The 20,876-nt window shown below is 41.8% G+C and overlaps 1 protein-coding gene across 1 annotated transcript in view; it reads left to right on the top strand.

Moving 5' to 3' along the window:
• OTOG (otogelin) overlaps nt 1-20,876 on the top strand; it is a 1,187,449-nt gene that overhangs the window by 208,119 nt on the left and 958,454 nt on the right. Inside the window, exon 7 of the mRNA XM_086954148.1 lies at nt 18,419-18,549. Coding sequence (XP_086810274.1) covers nt 18,419-18,549 — 131 coding nt within the window. The remainder of the gene's footprint in view (nt 1-18,418; nt 18,550-20,876) is intronic.

A 20,876-nucleotide genomic window follows, 5' to 3' on the forward strand; every position in this document is an offset into this window, starting at 1 on the left:
ATCTCAACATGAGTATTTATATTAACCTCATGCGCGCTAGCGGAATTCCGCTCCTGCGCTGAGATTTTTTAAATTGCACTTTACGTGACGAGCTGGGCTCGTCATCAGCGTGCGAGGAGGCTACGCCATGACGAGCCCAGCTCGTCATCAGCCTGGAAGGGGTTAAACTCTTTCAGGCCACAACGAGTTTCAGCCATAATCTTCACCCACAGAGACTACAGCCTTTCCAACTCCAAAACAAAAGTTCTGGGAGAATCTTAATAAACACTTGAAACCCTTGAGGGCTTATCTTTCGTAGGGTCCCAGCAAACTTAGAGTGGGGACTCCTGCACGTTGTTTGAGGGGAGGCTGAGCTGCTGCTAAGGCTGAACCCCGCCTTTGTTGATTTCCTTATGTATATTTTTCCTTCTGCTGCATCACACCGCCCTTCTTTTTCTCGGGGTCCCCGGTCCGAACGAGCACTCCACGGCCTTTGAAAATACTATAGAGCAGCTCAAGGAGCCCAGGCTGCTCTCACTGCTCCCTGCACACCCAGCACACTTGCGTGCTGCAGCCTGGAGCAATGTAGTTCACTCCAGTTTGCCCACTCCTGCAGGCAGATGGGTGTGTTGTAGCCAGGCTTTCCTGCTCTGGTGTGGGCTTCCCGGCGCCCAGAGATGGATTCCTGGGCACTACCTCTCCTCAACAGGGGAGCACAATGGCAAACCCCCATGCCCGATGTCTTCTTGGGGACCAGGGATTGGGTCTGGGGTCCCTTCTGCTTCACGCTGGAGAGTGTGACGTCGCTCTCACTTAACTTGGTCCTGGGCCCCTTCTTTGCATCATGAGTGGGCATGATAGCGCTCCCTTATGTAGTTTCTTCTTGCAGCCCAAGGGTGGGTCCTAGGCTCCTGCCTCATTATCGCGAGGGGTGCGATGCCACTCCATCAAACAGTTTGTTTCTTTGGGGCAGCCAAGGTACAGCGGTGGAGACCCAGGTGCTTCGCCACTGAAAACTGGTCAAAGGTCATCTAAAACTTCTCCAGGGCAGATCTCGGGCCCTGATAGACTGCTTTTGAGGATTCTGATTGCCTTTTGCTCCTTGTGGCAAGCCCTGTCACCTGGAGCCCTTTCTTCAGGCCCCCAGGCTTCAAAGATTCCCAACCAGGCAGGAAGCAAGTCTCACAGGCTCCCTGTGCCTGGTTTTCACTTGGCTGTCTCTCTGGGCAGCACTCCCTCTTTGCGCAGAAGTCCAGTTTTCCCCTATCTGGTCCTCAGGTAGCATAAGGGGACCAGCTTCCCTGGGGTGTGCCCCACTGGTCCTGGGGGCAATCTGAGGCAGAATTATTGATCCAGTGGGTAGCCAGAGGGATCTTCCTTTCAATTGTCCATGCCATCAGCCCCCAGTCCCAGTGTTCTGCAGAAAGACACAACCAACCAGAGAACTCTCTTCCTTGTTCATGCCCTTTTAAGTGGGGACAGAGAGTGCGAGCAGGGCTGCGCCTTTAGCCTATCCTAATGCACCACATCAACTCTGCACCCCTGTTCCAATCTCCCTGCCCAGTCTTCTGGTATAACTCAAAATGGCGTCATCCAGGAGTCACTTGCCACATCTGCTCTGGGAGTCTCAGCTCCACCCCTCGCTGACATCACTGGCAGTGCCTTCCATCAGCAAATCGTCATAGGAGCCCCCCTCTGGTTTGTCTTCAGAGGTCTGGACTTCCTCCTTTTTTGAGTGACATGGGGTAGGCCCTCTTCCTGGCAAAGGATGACAGCTGGCTAATCGATGCAGAGTAGTTCACCTAATCCCCCCCTACTTCAAGGCTGACTTGAGCACTGTCATTTCTTCCTTTCATGGGTGAGGCCTTTGTTCCTGTAGCTGGAGAGAAAAGTAGTTTTCCCAGTCCAGCAGGGTGTCAAAAGGCCTGGTCTCTGATCCTGTGCTGAGTCAGGGAAATATGGGCTCCCTGGATGACCCATAAGCTGTACAGATGTGCTTTTGGACTTTACAAAATTGTTCTTTTCACACAAGTTACAGGGTACATTGGTGCTACTCCAGAGTCTCTGGACCAAAGGGAACTGGAGCTTTGCCCTAAGGCAGCCTTTCCCGTAGGAATATAATGGAGCATCAATACAGTCAAAAACAGTAAAGCACACTGATTTCCCTACATGTGTACCCCTCATTATAAAGCCTATTCCAGGTCACTACCCAACTCTGCATAGTGCCTTGTGCACCAGGCTATCTGTGCGCAGTTCTTGGGATGCGCACAACAGGAGTCTCCCATGCACACACCTCTCACATGTGCACACGTTTGTGTACACATGTCCATGTGTAACCGGCCCAGTGCCCCTCATCCTTGCTGCACTGCAGAGGCCTTATCTTAGGAGGCGGACACTTGTGCGCCAAGCTATCTGTGCGCAGTTCTTGGGATGCGCACGACAGGAGTCTCCCACGCACAGCCCTCTCACATGTGCACACGTTTGTGTACATATGTCCATGTGTAACCGGCCCAGTGCCCCTCATCCTTGCTGCACTGCAGAGGCCTTATCTTAGGAGGCGGACACTGGTGTTAAACATAAGCAGGGTGTCCCAGGTTATGAGTCTCTCCCACAGTAAAAAGGTCAAAATGAGGTGACTAAAAAGCGAAAATTAGGTGATCAAAAAGCAAAAAACCCAGGTGGATGAAATGGGCAGAACCGCCTTATCACAGGTAGGCACTAGGGGCCAGATGTAGGAGCCCTAATACCGGTCGGTAACGGCCGAATTTGGCCGTTACCGACCGGTATTAGGGTTTTCAGATGTAGGGGGCCTATATTTTACCTATTCTGTAAATTTACCGAATTGGTAAATTTACAGAATCGGTAAAATACCGAATCGGTATATTTACCGATTCGGTAAATCCACATATAGGTGGCACTCCTAAGAGTGCCACAGGCCCTTAAGAATCAGTATTTTACCACACAATCCTAATGTGTGGTAAAATACCGAATTCAGGTGTGCATGCACATCTGTGCATGCACACCTGTGCAATGTGACACACAGACATGCCCTTAGGGCATGTCTGTGTGCCACATGGCACACAAGTCCGGAATTGGGGTGCTAGAGGGTGTCAAAGTGACACCCCCTGCACCCTTGCAGGAGTCGGTATGTACCGATTCGGTAAATACTGAATCGGTATTGCCCATTGATTCCTATGGGCTTCATGGCCCATAGGACTCAATGGGCAATACCGATTCGGTATTTACCAAATCGGTAAATACCGAATCCTACTGATTCGGTAATTCTTATATTCGAATTACCTACATCTCCCCCCTTCCTATTTACCGACTCTTAAATACCGAATAGGTAAAATTCGGTATTTCAGAGTCGGTAAAAAGGAATTACCTACATCTGGCCCGAGAAATCCTATACGGCAGGGTACATTGTATTAAAAAAGTAGTACATTTGTTTTTAAGTTGGACATTTCCTGGTAATGAAAAGCTCATATATTCTTTGTTCACTGCTGTAAAATCTACCTGTCCCCTAGGATAACATTAGATTATCCTATTTATTTAATAAGTGCTAACGTTTGGCTGGGACCAGGTATAAATTTCATGTTTGGGCTTAAATGAATTGTAAATTAAAATCCTTTTTAATGGTAAAGTCAGATTTTAAATTACAATTTTGACAATGCAATTTTTCGAAAGTTGGCATTTTCCTGTTCAAAAGCCTCTGAGGCTTTTAGTAGTTTCCAGTTGCATGGACCTGTTAATAATGCACTTTGGGCCCAGACAGTGAACAATAGGGGACTAGAGTTGACTGTGGAAGTTGACTGTAGGCAGGACGAGCCATCCTGTCCGGGTGGTTACGGTTGGAGCACACACAAACTATCGGCCACTATTCTTTTGTCACCAAGACCTAATGAGTGCTTTCAGAGTTCCTGGACCTTTAACTGGCATCATCGTGCACCCCTCTTCAAGAAAAAGGTACAATTCATGATCTTGGGATCTTCACAACACCTGACGTGCTCTCCGCATCAAAAGCCTCCTCCGTGTGGCCTCTTCCAACATGAACAAAACTCTGTGCGCTGGATTAGAGAACGTAACTCTTCACCTGGACTATCCTGCCCCTGTATTCGGCCCACATTTAATTGTAGTTGCGCTGAAATTGTGACTTATTTCCAGCCTGGTGTAACAAATAACTGCGAGTGGGGCTTTCTGCTTCTTGGCACTATTTACAGTTAAACTTTAAAATTCCATGTCTCTGATTCTACTGATTGGATTATTGCCATTCTGATCAAACTTTATTTATTAAATATTTTTCTATTTTCTACATTGGTTAGAGATTTTTCTGGTGTTGTGTTTTCACTTTATTTCTGCTTGTGTGCTGCCTAAATACTTAGCACAGTGCCTCTTGGTTAAGCCTAACTGCTTTTGTGCTAAGTTGCCAGAAGGTTAAGCACAGGTTAATTTAGAGAGTACCCATTCTTAGTTAAATGTCAAAGAAAACCTGGGGTAGAGAATCCTTTGTTCAATGGACCGTCTGGCACCAGCCCAGTGAATATTGGAGATGTTCCCAAAATGAGTTTGGTGTAGTTGAGTATGAGGAGACTGCTCATTTTCCTAGACACAGACAGCTCTGACTGAGAGGTGGACACTAAGGGCCAGTTTGCTGATCTGTACTGTCTTGGCTCTGTTGGTTGCCTCTGCTGCAGTGAGTCTTGGACCCTAAGTGCTGTCCCTGATGTCCTGGGAGCCTTAGAAGTGACCAAGAGGAGCTGCTACAGAAATACTGAATAATTGGGGCTCAGAAAATGCTCGTACTTCCAAGACCTCAGGATCATCAGTGCGATCTTGTGGCAAAAGTGTCCAACTTTGAGAGGACTTCATCTCAAGCAGGGTCCAGGCGTGCGCAGCAAGAGGATTTTTAGCTCCAGAAAATACTAAGCAGCAATCTTGATTGGGCAAAATACCACTGAAAGGATCAGATGGACAAAAGGACTTAGGCAGGTGTAAAATTGAATTTTCCCACCAAAAGTATTGGCTTCAGTGAACCTCATCTAACGGCTATCCTATTTCAAGTGGTCTTTACCAGATACAGACCCTTGCCCCAATAGAGGATTTTGGCTTCTATTTCAAAAAAAGTCGGAAGGTAAAAAGTTTATCCGGGATGACCTGCTCAGTGTATCTGGCCTCCATCGCAGTCAGTCTAAGATCATGCCTGGGTTCCAGTCAACCACATACAGAGAGTTCTAACTGTTGCCTTACTTTTTTTTCTTGGCACTTTTTGTCCTGAAACGTTTCAAATTCATATCTTCAGTTTTCCTTATTAGATTTTTGCAGCTTCGGTGTCATTTTTCTCATGATATTTCCCTCTATGTTAAGAAGTTTTTTGTGGGATTTTTATTGTGCTGCGTTTTGTTTGTTTTTAATTGTTTTTGGTACTCCTTTTTACTTTACTCAGTTTTCCTTATTTAAGCCTCTCTACTCTGTGCCAAATCTACCAGGGGTTGAGCTCAGGACTTTTATTGAACTTGTGTGTAGTAAGGATTTTGTACTTAATACTCGGAACGGACTCCCGTGCTCCTCAGCTAATAACCCATTTTTCTTTTACACATGATGAAAATTAAAAAGCTCCTGAAATGCCTCCAGCAAGTTTACTAAAATGTAAATTTTATTTAGTGGAGTAAAAGCACTAATCCATTGGCATATTCACAAACGAGTGATTTTTATCCACATTATCTCTTTCCCAAATGGGAAACAGATAATATTATTCTGTGAAAGGGTGAAAAGTCTATTTCTACAGTTTACATCGGGTAAGTGCTTAGTTTAGATGGTCACTGCCCTGGTTTCCTTTCACAAGCATCCTCATAAATACTTCATTTTAGTGCTTCGAACATGCAAAAGACACTATGACATTCTCTCAATGATAGCAAGCTGTCCCATTAGTTGTCATGCCCCTGGTTTTGCCCTACTACTCGTCAGTCACTTAGAAAAGCATCTTGTGTTCTTGGATGCATAATGAATGGGTTTGGTTCTTATTCCACTGTTGACAGCAGAACGATGCAGTGTGGTAAAACTCTTTAGGTTGTGACCGGTGGTAGATTATGAGCAAAATTATCCCGAAACAAGAAAAATTGTTTAAATGGTCAGGTAACCTTTTCTATACCAAGGGATGAGAAAAAAATTACTCTTGCACCAATTTTCTTCAAATAGCCAATCAATTGACGGCATTGTTTTGTTGAATTATTGATCTTTACATTGCACTGCACTTCCAGATGAGTACGATAATCAGCCATGCAATTTAAGGCTGATACTATGATATTTCTTCAAGTTTTCATGTCGAGCCTGCAGGCAGCGTGCATGCACTGCTGCTATGGAAATGATCTATGGTGTCTTTAAAAAAACTCTACAAAGGGGCTTTAAGGCTGCCCAATACTTACCATTCGTTGATATCATTTTCACGCTTCTTTGCTGCCTTCTAATTCGGCCGTACGCGCAAATCGTCACTTTCTGCACCACTTATTTTTTGTGTACAATGGATTGATTTCATTTAATGATGCACCGTTTCTTCTTTTTTTACATGCTTATACAGCGTGACCAGGACCCGAAATTGTCGGAGAGCTTTACATGAGCGCCAGTGAATACACAAGGGCACATTCATTTTTAAGGCACTTGGAGATGAAATGATTTGCGCAGAATCACAGGATGTTAAGCTGACTCCGAGGCTCAAACCGGTTCATTTTCTGGTGGGATTTTTATACGAATTCCATCTAAATGTAGCTAAGTACTTTGGGCACATGAAAGATCCACAGCTGCACGTTTGTAGCGTTCAGGCACGGTAAATGTGAATTTGTGAAACAGCGCAAAATAAACACTGCAATATTGTGGGTCAAAGTTGAAATGATCACTTAGTGGTAAACAGATTCCAGCTGTTGCACATTTGCGGGAAACATTTTTGTGTTTGAGTGTGTTCTTTCATGATAAAACACATGCGCTAAAGGATGCACTGAATTCTTGTATCCTTACATCACAAGTGCAAGCCTGAGGGCGAATCGCCCATGCCTCAAACCGATCCATGTGCCAGCTACTGTCTTAAGGTGCTATGCAGTCCACACATTTCGAGCCCTCTGCTTTGCTAAATTTCCTTCTTCCTGGTTGTACCTGGCATGTGTTAAAATACACCGGTAGACTCTATGTGACCATTCTTCAGAACTCCTGCTGTGCAGCCTTGAGATTAAAGGTCGGTCTTCACCCGCTGTCCTCTCAACTTGCTAAACAGTGGCTGTTTAGTCCTTTGAACCTGCAGGACCAGGCAGATGCCCAACTCATGCTTATTCATGAATTCAGTGGCAAGGTTGTTGTGCAACCAGTTCCTATACAGTGCACGTCTTTTGCGATTAGTGAGGCTGATTACTTTTCATAGTGTGTGTGGACCTGCAACACAATCATTTGTTATGAGATCTGGACACATTTTTAAGAGCTAACCACATGCTAGATTTCAAATGCAGTGGTTTGTAGGGTCTTGTGTAATGTTTTGGGGCCCTAGGCCCCCATGCATTTTTTTTAAATGGTCTTTCTTGGTGTTTTCACATGTTTATACATGATAGAATCTGCTAGCTTTAATAGTAAAAAAAACAGTACAGTGACATTTACACTTATGACACTTGGTGGGGGATCAGGCCACACTAGGCATTGGTGTCGGTAAAATAAGGAGGCCAAATCCAATCTTTTGTATATGTCTGCGTATAGCGTCTATATTGTAAACCTTGTAAACTCTTTGTTTCACCACATGTACTTTCACACCAAACAATTCACGATAAAGCACGAACCAATCGATCTCAAGCACCCTCTATTTACCATGTATTGTAGGTCTACTGTGAGCTAGGGGCAACTGATTTACTTTTCCTTGTCTTTTTCCGGGGACACCGGTGACAACAGCCAGGAAGAAAGACGAAAAGAGGAGAAGGGAAGAAAAAGGAGGACCAGGGCGGGGGAAGAGCGGTAGGGGGGTCACTCTTGGGTGGGCGCAATTTACCCTCGACATATGACAAAAACTCTTGCCATTGCATAGGCTTGCCCTGTGGGAGATCCCTAGATGGCTGTAAAGTTTGTGTCATGTGCTCTGCCACCAGTGACTTATGAAGATCTAGTAACCATACGGTATACTGGGTGCAGCGGTCGATTTCCGACACAGGGAAATTCTTCTTTTTGAAAGGTTTAAGGCAAGGTCCAAGAATTTATTAAGGTTTTTTCGTGTTGCAGTACATTTGGTGACACCAAGTAGGAAATGTAGGGCCTACACAGGAATTATAGTATTGGTTGCTTCCCTCAGCGTCACCGCTATACAGCCCCAATAGGATCCAAGGCTAGGGCATGACCTGACCATGTGGAGGAACTTTGCGTCCGTACCTTAGCAACGTGGGCATAGGTCAATCGAAGTAGGATACATGCGGGCTAGTCTGTGTGGCATTAAATATGTGTGGTGTAGATAGTTGAACTGCGTATATTTCAGTCTGGCATTTGTGGAGATGCTTTTGGGTTATCCTATACATTGTGCCCACTGCTTATCGCTCATAGTGATTGATAACTCTAAATCCCAGAATACACATAACTTTGCCAATAGGACATTCAGTCTGGGCCTCAGGGAATTGTATATTACTGTTACTGCATGTCCACCCTTTCCATGCGATAGCAGAGTCTGCAGAACCTGAGAAACCTCTGGCTCTGAATCAGCATTCCCCCATGTCCCCAGGCCCCCATGCATAAGGAGTCACGACAAAGAAACACTTATCTGGTGGGTAGAACTTGCCCAGGACACGTGCCCCCGGCCCAATTTATTATCTGGGTCACATGTCCTGTGACACCTGTGCTGGATGGGTGAATGGTGGGGTGTAAGCTAGCCCATAGAGAGTGGCTGGTACATCAAACAACTGAAACAGTGGCCAGCAGGTCACTACATCTTGGTGCCCACACAAAGAACTGCGTGTTTTATCCGCAGCTCGCCAACATGTTTTCTCTTTCATTCACATTGCCAAAGTGTACGATCTCCTCAGCCACTCGCCTACCTTCACCTTCTGTCATCCGCTACCACTTCAGAGCACATTTATTCTAATCAAGTGCACTCCCAAAATGTTCTTTTATTAAACTAGCCATTTATTGATAGATCGCCGTGTGCTCTGGAGAGCGCAGACTGTCTCAAGGAGTTTATTTTCCATACTCTTACATATTTTTATGAAACGCAAACGTTCTACTCAGTATTAGTAAATGAGCAAAGAGTGCACATTCCTCACTACTTGTACAAACTACTGTAAGCAGTTAACAGCTCCAGGAAGCCTTATTGGCTATTACATGCTAAACGATGTGTTATGATGGATCTCTCTTTCTTCAGTAACTTGCCAAGAGGAGTTGACGGGTCATCCTTGGAACTTTAGTTCATTCCAGGTTCTCTGGTATTTCTGGACTGGCGGTTGTTGAAGCAGGATTGCAGGACCTCATTCTCTCTCAGAAGAAACTACAATAAAACCGTACCTGCTTTCAAATGAAACTTCTGGTTGTCACCTTCTTCAACATTTTGGCGACGATCTTCAGGTGACTCCTACGACCTCTACCACCTCGGACCCAGCGCATCGTTCACCTCACGGTGTATTTTGTAGCAGGTTCAACGTATTAGTTGCTGTGCCTCGAGTAATCTCCACTGAGGTATTGTTAATTTTTTTAATCGTTTCCATTGCCGATTTCCCCATTTTGCCGGCCCTGAGACTGGTTGCGCACGCATCCCGTTTAGCGAGTTACTAGGCAACCAGAGTATCTCGTTATTTCCAGCTGACGTTGTGGAAATTGGTTGTGCACGCATTCTTCAAAGAGCATTGCTATGCAACAACATTAACTCTGTACTTCAGAACGATGTAGGACGTAGAGAAAGTAACATGCGGCCATTTTTTTTGCACTTTGTTCTTGTATTGCCAACCACGAGTGACTCTTTTCTCCACAACAACGCCAAGAACGTAACGTGTGGCCATTTTGTCTGCATTTCTGTTCATTTATTGCCAACCACGAGTACATTTTCATTCAGGAGTTTTGCATACAACCACAAACTATATTATTTTTGATATGTTTAATTCAAACACACTTCCTATTCTTTTTGTTGCCAACCAGCAGAAATGTTCAGAATATCTAATTCTTTTATTTGTTTAATTCACTCCTGCCTTAGATTAAATCCACTTTAATCTATTATTATTCCTTTGCATATTTGCATGTTCTTTTCTCCAGTTGTGTGCTAATTTTTTTTTCATGGCTGTCAGTAAAACTATAGCCCCTCCTCCACCTTTCCTTATTGAGGGTGACACTCCTTCAATTGAAGGGGAGGAATGGATTGGTATCTTCGAAAATTACCTGGAGGCTATTGATGGCCTCAGATTTCAAGCTTTAAGGAAAAGAGTCAATCTTTTGAATTCATTGGGACAAGCTGGTCAACACGTCTTCAAGTTTTTGCCATAAATTATAGGTGCAGATGGTTAACCTATTGAAAATCCCCAAAATGAGGCAAAACAAAGACTTTCAAAGTACTTTGGAAAACAGGTCAACATTGCTATGCAAAGACACAAATTTTATACAGTTCCTCAAAAGGATAAAGAAACTGTTGATCAAATGGTAACCTGTTTACGAGAACTATCTGTTAAGTGTGATTTTGGTCCGATGGCTGATCAACTTATCAGAGACCGATTAATTGTACAATTTAAGAATAAGAGGATGCAGGAGAAGCTCTGGGCAGCTAAGAATCCTTCATTAATGGAAGCAATTGCTATCGCTAAAGTCGTTGAGCAATCAGATAAATGCATGCAAGAGATGCACGCTCTTGAGTCAAAGAAAGAAGACAGTAATTGTCGTCAACAAAAATAATAAAGACACTTCTTCAGACATTGATACAATGTCTATGGATACTAAATCTCTGAAAAACAAAACAAATTTGTTGGTTGTTATCATTGTGGTAGTATGACCCATGCTGCAGATTTTTATGGATGCTTTGCTCAAGATAAATTATGTAAGAAATGTGGGAAGAGAGGTCACATCAGCAAAGTGTGTAGAAATCCTTCTATGAATAGGGTTGCCTTGGTTAACGAAGACTACGTTTCCCCTGACATTTCTCTTTATATTGAAGATGATTGTCCTGGTGTTTTACAAAGGCCTAAAGCTAACTTTATTTTGAATGGTGTTTCAGTGACGCTCTTAGTTGATCCAGGATTAATGTTCACTATTATTCCTTTTTTCGCATTTTTAAAGATTGTTGGCCTGATTTTTCACTCTCTAACAGTGATATCGCACCCAAAGGGTATGGGGGTGAAGTGATTAATATTAAGGGTGTCATGAAAACTACTTTTGAATTTAAGGGAAGGTCGGCTTTGGGAAAGGTTTATGTTTCCGATGACTTTCCAGCAATTCTAGGTTTGGTCCAACAACATGACCTGCTCATTATTTTATATCCAAGATCTGTTGACAAAGTTTTGTTTGTTGAAGATTTTCCCAACATAGACTCTGTCTTGACAAAGTTTAATGCTGTTTTCCGCTCTGATCTGGGTAAACTTTTGGGGTATGTCCATGAAATCAACTTAAAGACAATGTTATAAGGATATTTATTGCGCGCACAATTACTCAAGAGTATCCTGGTGCGAAACATAACCACAGAGAAATCGAGCGCTGAACAGCCGAACAAGCAATTTTAATAGGCTATGTTAAAAAGATGGGTCTTAAGGAGCTTCTTAAAGCAACCAAGGTCTCTGGTGTCCCTGAGAGTGAAAGGGAGGGAGTTCCAGAGGGCAGCGGCTTTGACCGAAAAGGATTGACCGCCCAGTCTGGTTCGCCGGAAGCGGGGAACTACCATCCTTCGTTGGGAAGCCGACCTTAGGTGGCGGCTTGGGACATGAAAAGTCACTCTTTTCCTGAGGTAGGCAGGAACAATGCACAACCGGTCAAACATACCCTTAGGAGAATTCCTATTGTTATATGAAAGGAAGTTAGGGAGATGCTTGAGGACATGCACAAGCAGAACATCATAGAACCGGTTGAGGCCTCTGAGTGGCTTTCTCCGGTGGTCATTACCCAAAAAAAGGATGGTAGGCTTCGTTTTTGTGTGGACCCCAGGTCTCTCAATCAGAACATCATCGTTGATAAATTCCCTCTTCCTAATATTTCGGAGATGGTACTCTTGATGGATAAGGCCAAAATTTTCAGCAAACTCGATCTTAAGTCAGCCTATCATCAGGTAGTACTGCATCCTGATTCTAGGAAGTTAACTGCATTTTTAACAATTGAAGGTGTATTTCAGTTTAAAAGACTTCCTTTCGGTCTGGCTTCTGCAGCCAGCATTTTCCAAAGTATGATGCATTCTTTATTGAAGGGTTTGAAACATGTACATTATTTTCAAGATGACATCCCTATAACTGGTGATGATGAATTAGAACATAATTCTAATTTAGCTAAAGTGTTACAAATTTTACTTAATGCTGGTCTTACCTTGACAAAGGATAAGTGTTAGTTTCTATTGACTGAAATAGATTATCTTGGATATACCATTTCCCAATCTGGAGTTAAACCAAAAGAAGATTTGGTAAAAGCCATAAGACTTGCACCTATTCCTTCCAACAAAGACCAACTGAAATAATTTTTGGAGTTAGTTGAATACTACTCTAAATTTGTTTCTAATTTTGCTCATAAAACTGAAGCTTTACGCTTATTGCTTAGAAAAGGAAGGAGTACAGTTTGCTTGGGAATTCCAACAAAATGAAGCTTTTGATAATATAAAAAATGAAATTGTCAATGCAGGAATTCTCACTACTTTTGTACTTGGTAAAGATACTTACATGACAGTTGATGCAAGTGCTCATGGGATTGGTGCTATCCTTTCACAAAGGAAAAATGGTATTGAAAAAACAGTTGCTTTCGCGTCTCCCACGCTTAGCAGTTCAGAGCGAAAATATGCAGTTATTGAGCGTGAAGCTTTAGCGGCTGCATTGTGTGTGTTGCATTTTTGCACGTATGTGTGGGGAATCACAATTTTCTTTGAGGACAGATCACAAGCCCCCTCATAAGAATTTTATCACCAGGTGGTGCAAATAATGGTTCTCCCAGGCTGATGTGATTTGCCGCCAAATTACAAGAATTCACATATAAATTGGAACATATTTATGGTTGGAAGAACATTCAAGCAGGTTGTTCATCTCACCTATCCATCCAAACACACTAGTGAATTTGAGGAGCAGAATGTTTGCCTGGTAGCAAGCATAGAGGTGTGTGCTCGGATGAATTTAAGTCTATTTCCAGAGAAGAGTGGCATCAAGCCATTAGTGAAGATTCTGATTTTGTTGAATTAGTTGATGCTATACGCCTTGGCTGGAAGCGTGAGGATGATGTAAAGCCTTCTCTGCATAGCTTTGTTAAATTACAAGATGAGTTGAGTGTTGGAAGGTCTGATGATTTGGTGATGAGAGGTGAAAAATTTGTTCCACCTAAGTCCCTCAAGAAGAAACTTTTTCTTTTAGCCCTTGAGGGTCTTCTTAGACAAACTATGACCATGAAACGTCTAAAGCTATGCATAATTTTCTTTCAAATCATGGAACCAGGCATATGTGTACTTCACTTTATAATCCACAAGGCAACAGCATAGTGGAACGCATGAATATAATGGTGAAAGGTACTATTCAATTAGAGGTTCAGGGTGGCCATGGCATTCAAAGAGCTGTGGAGGATATGTTGTGGTCATATAATACACTGTACATAATGTGACCAATGTTATTCCTTTTGAGAAAATGCGAGGTGAGGTTTTGTAATTCTCGAGTCTGACTCCATTTTGTTCTGTGCCACCATTTTGTGTTGCCCTCACATAGGCCTGTGAAGGTAGCCCGGAGAACAAAGTGGCCTGGCCTTCTTAGTTCATGTATACATTAACTAGGTTTCTTTTTGACTCTGAAATGAACTGTAAGAAACTGACCTCTTCACCTGAAACTGACCTCGCAAAGCCAATTTCCCTGATCGATCTTTGTCTGAGATTGCCAATCAATGTTCAGGACATCGTTAACTTTTATTTTCCTTGCGCATGCCTTATCTTGTTCAGCATCTGTTACTGTTTCTTTTTTTATGTTTCTTCATTACATGGGTTATGCTTTCAATTATAGGTTTGTCCGGCTTGTGGAGATTGAATTTGGGAGATTCCTAATAAATAACTTTTGGGTTGGGATACTGTGAATTGAGTTTTTGTTATGTTTTTCTTTGTTTGAAAATGTACCTTATTGGGTAGAATTTTGTGCAGTGGGTGTACATTTATAATGTGAATATTGGGTATAAAAGGAGACGTCTCGCCTTAGTAAAAGGAGCAGTCTCCTGAGAATTTACACCCTGATGTATTTCTAGAATCACTGTTACTAGCTGCAGCTAATAAACTTGATCTCTGATGCCATCCAGAAGAATTCCTTGTCTCTGAATACCAAGACAGGTGAACTCGAAGATCATAGGCGTGCCCCTGACGCCGCTCGGTTAAACCCCGGTTCTTCAGAGGTAGAGTGGTAAAAACCAAGTTAATTCCTCATTGGCTACATGAAGAGAACACTACTTCTCTCAATGAAAGTCATGTTACCAAAACTGAAAGGGTGGAAGTAGGTGGTCTTGTCGAGGTCAAATTAGGCAGAAAAGACTTTGGGTTGAATACATTTTCCGATCTTCTTAGAGTTTAACAGGTTCACAGATGGCATGTTGTTTTAGAAAATGATCAATGTTGGAATTTTAGGATTGCACTGTATTCTAAGAAAGATTCTAGTACTTGTAATGATGGGCATCTTTCCCAACAATCTACTTCATTTAAAAAATTTCAAGAGGTCAAACAAGCAAAACCTAAATGAGAGATTCGTTTTCCAAGGAGATATGATGATTTTGTTAAGTATTGACTTCTCCTTTTTCTTGTTCTTTAGGAAAGAAGATGTTTCTCAAATTTATGATAAATTCTTTATAACTGTTTATTCCATATTTTTGATTATGTTGTTTCATTTATGTATTTATTTATTTACTCTTCATACTTGGTATGATGCTTTGTGCTCTTCTGGTAAGTTTTGTTTATTGCAATGTTTATGCACTATGTCTCACTATTTGTTTTTATGTCTGTAAGAAAAGAAGATATGCTATGATGGTTCTTTCTTTCTTCAGTGACTTGCCACGCGGAGTTGATGGGTCATCCTTGGAACTTTAGTTCGTTCCAGGTTCTCCGGTCATTCTGGAGTGGCGGTTGCTGAGCCAGGAGTGCAGGACCTCATTCTCTCTCGAAAGAAACTACAATAAAACCGTACCTGCTTTTAAATGAAACTTCTGGTTGTCACCTTATTCAACACAATGGTTAACACAACTCATTGTATATGAATATTCCCATTTTAGATATTATTAGGCCAAATTATAAAGCCATGTGAGAGCCTGCAAAGAAATTACGAAAGAAGAGCAACCTGCAATACCAGAAAATACTTTTCTGAAGTGGCCACAATGAATTTGAATAAAATAGTCTGGCGTGGCTATAGGCTGTAACAGATTTGACGCTTTAGAGACAACGAAAAAAAAAACCCAATATTTAATTTCTAGTGGGAATATGAGCTGCAACAGACACTTAAATAATAGATTCAACAGCAAATAAAACCAATTACTTTAGCTCACATTTCTCTCATCAGTAAATTCAAAGAATAAAAAGTCAGGATAAAAGAGAGTTTGTTGTGGCATTTTCCTCATTTGCAAGATGGATCTGCCTTTGTGTTAGATGAGTTCAACACATGAGTTTCACTGTTTCAAACTTTACACCAGTGGCTCATTCCCTGCTTTACTGCCTTTTCTACATTGTATTTATCGTTCTGGGGACCCAAGTACACATGAGTGCAGGGTAGACCAGAATTTTCTCATTTTTAGATCTCGCCTGCAACAGTCCATGTACTGCACATGCTCTCGCATGCATTGGATATTGTATACAACAAGGGGTTTGCAGCCTTCCCTTTGTTTAACATTCATTGGCTTCACTGTCACTCTTACTTGCTGATTTCTGATTGGCCAGTGCATGCTGGCTTCACATCCTCTTGTTTTGGCTAGAGCATGGACAAAGTACGAATTGCCTAAGATTGAGTGCTGTCCTTCCGCTGATTGTGCTGTGATTGAGGCGCTACTTTTATTTTTTCTTCTTCCCTGTTGTCCATGTTGAAACTCTTGCCATTTGTAACTATGACTTACTCTGCCACACGCATTTCAAAGAAGCCCTTTTCTCCTTTAAAATGTATGTTTATTGTGTTATCTGCTGTTATTGTGAAAAGAGATGTTACATGGACATAGGCTCAAATGCATTCTTTGTGTGATAGGATATTTACCAAATGTCCTATTTGTTTTCTTTTTCATGCAGTGGGAGATTAACTGATTCGCACTGAATCACAGGAATGTTTTGCCGAGATCTAACAAGCATTGGCAAAGCCAATAGGTTCACCTTTGAGACTATTGTTTCTGCTAATGCTTTTCGTTCATGCTGTACACCATGGGAATTGCAGACTTTTGCAATGATTTGTAGCCTCACTGTATAGCATCATGGCTGCAGTGCAGCATCGCTAAAAATAATAATAATAAAAAGGACCAAGATGCATACAGAGCTAAAGCACTAAAAAAAAGTGCATTAGGTTGGCTGAATTATGGCCCTTCTTTAAAATTAGTTTTAGCCACACTACAAAGCATCCATGCTTCTGTACAACATGGCTAAAACATTGTCAAACCCACTAGCTCTCCTAGGTGACACGTATTGGCTTTGCTAATGCTTGTTTAGTTTGCCTTGGGACAGTCACCTACTGTTTGCATTGTGAAAGTTCATCTTGAGCCCGCTCTGCAGTCTTTAACCACCCTCCCACCTTTACCCTTCCAGGGAGTTTCTACACACCATTACTTCCTTTACTAATTTTGCACTTCTATCTTTTTTCAAATATATATTATTGGAGAAACTCTGTGTAATGGCAGCAAGGTGACTCAGTGAACTAAGCGCTAAGTGCTGACATCTGGTAAAATCTGCAAGTTCATGAGTATAATTCTTGGAAGAGACAACTCCGCCAATAATCCTTCTGTATGTCGGGGAAACCAATCTACTTTCTGCTCTTCCAGTGAACCTGTATAACATGTTGTGAATGTGGACAAATAGGAAGACACATGATTGTGTAGGTCCAAAGATGTTTCACGTCATTTGGGTCTCCTCTGCTGCAAAGTGTAAGATGATGGTGTTCTTAGCCAGTGACAGAATTTGAAGACTTAGAATACACAATGTTCAGAAACAAGAATTCAGTCGTTGCAGCAGCAGAAAGGAAAAATCCATTTGCCCTTATGTTCTCCTAAGGTCCAACTTGCTTCGATCCTTATTCATTTGCTGAAAGTTCCATGTTTGGGCTTCTTGTTTCCATCTTATCGCTGGCTATGGTCCTATTGGGTGTGATGGGATCATTCTGCCAGAAGAACCTCTTCTGACACCCAGGAACTGCTCTCCACTTGTCAATCAGGACAATAAAATAGCTGAGAAAGCACCATGGAAGTGCAACTACCACACTTGCAACTGCTTCCACAGGTTGTCTCCTGTGTCCCAAATACCACCCTCATTATCACCTAAAGTATCAGGGTTTTGAGACTATTCAGACACTCTCTAATCTCAGTCTCGGGTCATGGTCTCAACTACTTCCACACATACAGATTAACCAAAGCCTGAGGCTTAGCAAAGTGCTGATAACTCACCAGAAACCAAATGAATCCTCAAGGGCAAATTCCTGAAAACTCACCTCTCTTCCATTGTGTCATTATTTTTACCCTGCAGCACCATGTGTTTTTATTGCACATTGAAATAGCTACAGCAGTATCAGAAAGATTGCCTCGCAACCACTCTAGCATAGCTGATGTCCAGGGGTTCACACAGTGCAGTAGGGCTGTCAAAAGGGTGCTGGGTCGCTCTTTTCAGTTCTTTATGGAACTCGGTGTTCAACATTCTACATTTTCACTGATCACCACACCAAACTAGCATGCCACTTAACCAATTGTCTAATTGTGATCACATTGAGGACCATCACGATCTAATGGAAATTGCCAATAGGGGCAACTGCGTCGGTTTGCGGTCACTGCCTCTTGAAGAAACCAGCATCTGTATTACAACAGCCCCTACTACTTCTTTGCAGACCACATACCTTCTACAAAGATTTGAAAACCTCTGAGCTCTTACTTGAATGTCTCCATGTTATTTGACCAACATGTGCAATTAGAATTGATACATTTTAATAAAGAAAAGTGTCCAAATTACTTTTGGTGTTTTGCACGTCTCATGTATTAGTTATAGCATTATTTTTTCATGTGCAAAATGTTATCTAAAATATTTTCAGATGTTGGTATTACCCTTCAACCCTCAACCAATTGTCTTCCCATTCTCTTCTAGGTAGATTGACAGATGATATTGCACTCTTTGTAAACAGTTGGGAAGAAAAGGATCCCAGTGATATATTTGAATGGGAGGTCCCTTATCACTATGAGCCACCTTGTCTAATGCAAAACAGTTTGTTTTTACAGGTGAGATCCCTATTGTGATATTTCTCACAATGATGTATACAAATTGAAAAATATACATAGATACATTGGTCTTGTCTGCCTATATATCTAGTTATTCTTCAAAACAATAGCTGCCCTATTGACATCGGCCATACTATAAAAAATGCCTCAAAACAGGTAAAATAAGTATCATCTTGTATTGTAAGTATTATGCTGATAGTGCACTTTATAATGAAAGCATTTAAACATGATTACCCAGTAAGCAACATCACAAAGTTCCTGTGATATACTAATTGCATTAAATTTATTTTTTCTATCCTAAACAAATGTTGAATATATATTGCGGGGTCTTATTCTGCTCTTCTACATAGTTCTTGGCAATTCATGTGAGATTTATCCAAAGGGGGCAAATGATACATAAGGAACTGACTTGTCAGCTCCAATGTGTTTGTGTAGTTTGAAAAAAGACTGCAACGTTCAATGTGAATGTCCAAAGAGAGTGGAATTTATGCAGTGCTTATTTTGAACCAGTGGATGTTGATGGGGGCCACCAGTACTTGTGTTTTCAGGACCGCCACTTATTTATCCTCATCAAATATTTAGCAAGAGGGGGAAAATACGCAAAGCAGAAAGACAGAAGAAGAGAAAGACAGAAAATGGCAGGGAGTGTCTGGCAGTCAACTAAAGAAACAAGAGATGGATTTAAGACTGCTCAGCCTTGGTATTCTGCATGCTCACATTTAATTTCACCTGTTTCGAGCTTCTGAGCAGAGCTTTGGGCACTAGCACTCATTCTTTTAAATATTTAGCAGTGAATCAATGAATTAAATAACCATGTAATCAGAAGGTCAACTATATTTGATAACTCATAGCTCCATTTAGTGTTAGATATCCTTTCAGAAGCACTGCCATAATTTAACTGGCCTCAACATACTCATATCCACACTTCAGGGGAACCAGCACAACATGTAACTGTTTTGTCCTCATCCTTACCAGCTTGCCAGACACTTGCCCCTAACACATGACTATCTGGACCCAAGGTCACTCTCTACCCCACCGAGCCGGTTTAACAGAGCTTTGGGCTGGTTTAGTAACAAGCTCTTCCATTGCCCAACTGGCTTTTAGTAACCAAAGTCTTGACAGATGATATTGCACTCTTTGTAAACAGTTGGGAAGAAAAGGATCCCAGTGATATATTTGAATGGGAGGTCCCTTATCACTATGAGCCACCTTGTCTAATGCAAAACAGTTTGTTTTTACAGGTGAGATCCCTATTGTGATATTTCTCACAATGATGTATACAAATTGAAAAATATACATAGATACATTGGTCTTGTCTGCCTATATATCTAGTTATTCTTCAAAACAATAGCTGCCCTATTGACATCGGCCATACTATAAAAAATGCCTCAAAACAGGTAAAATAAGTACCATCTTGTATTGTAAGTATTATGCTGATAGTGCACTTTATAATGAAAGCATTTAAACATGATTACCCAGTAAGCAACATCACAAAGTTCCTGTGATATACTAATTGCATTAAATTTATTTTTTCTATCCTAAACAAATGTTGAATATATATTGCGGGGTCTTATTCTGCTCTTCTACATAGTTCTTGGCAATTCATGTGAGATTTATCCAAAGGGGGCAAATGATACATAAGGAACTGACTTGTCAGCTCCAATGTGTTTGTGTAGTTTGAAAAAAGACTGCAACGTTCAATGTGAATGTCCAAAGAGAGTGGAATTTATGCAGTGCTTATTTTGAACCAGTGGATGTTGATGGGGGCCACCAGTACTTGTGTTTTCAGGACCGCCACTTATTTATCCTCATCAAATATTTAGCAAGAGGGGGAAAATACGCAAAGCAGAAAGACAGAAGAAGAGAAAGACAGAAAATGGCAGGGAGTGTCTGGCAGTCAACTAAAGAAACAAGAGATGGATTTAAGACTGCTCAGCCTTGGTATTCTGCATGCTCACATTTAATTTCACCTGTTTCGAGCTTCTGAGCAGAGCTTTGGGCACTAGCACTCATTCTTTTAAATATTTAGCAGTGAATCAATGAATTAAATAACCATGTAATCAGAAGGTCAACTATATTTGATAACTCATAGCTCCATTTAGTGTTAGATATCCTTTCAGAAGCACTGCCATAATTTAACTGGCCTCAACATACTCATATCCACACTTCAGGGGAACCAGCACAACATGTAACTGTTTTGTCCTCATCCTTACCAGCTTGCCAGACACTTGCCCCTAACACATGACTATCTGGACCCAAGGTCACTCTCTACCCCACCGAGCCGGTTTAACAGAGCTTTGGGCTGGTTTAGTAACAAGCTCTTCCAT

This window comes from Lissotriton vulgaris, chromosome 2_1 (genome assembly GCF_964263255.1).
Source record: "Lissotriton vulgaris chromosome 2_1, aLisVul1.2, whole genome shotgun sequence".
Taxonomy (NCBI): domain Eukaryota; kingdom Metazoa; phylum Chordata; class Amphibia; order Caudata; family Salamandridae; genus Lissotriton; species Lissotriton vulgaris.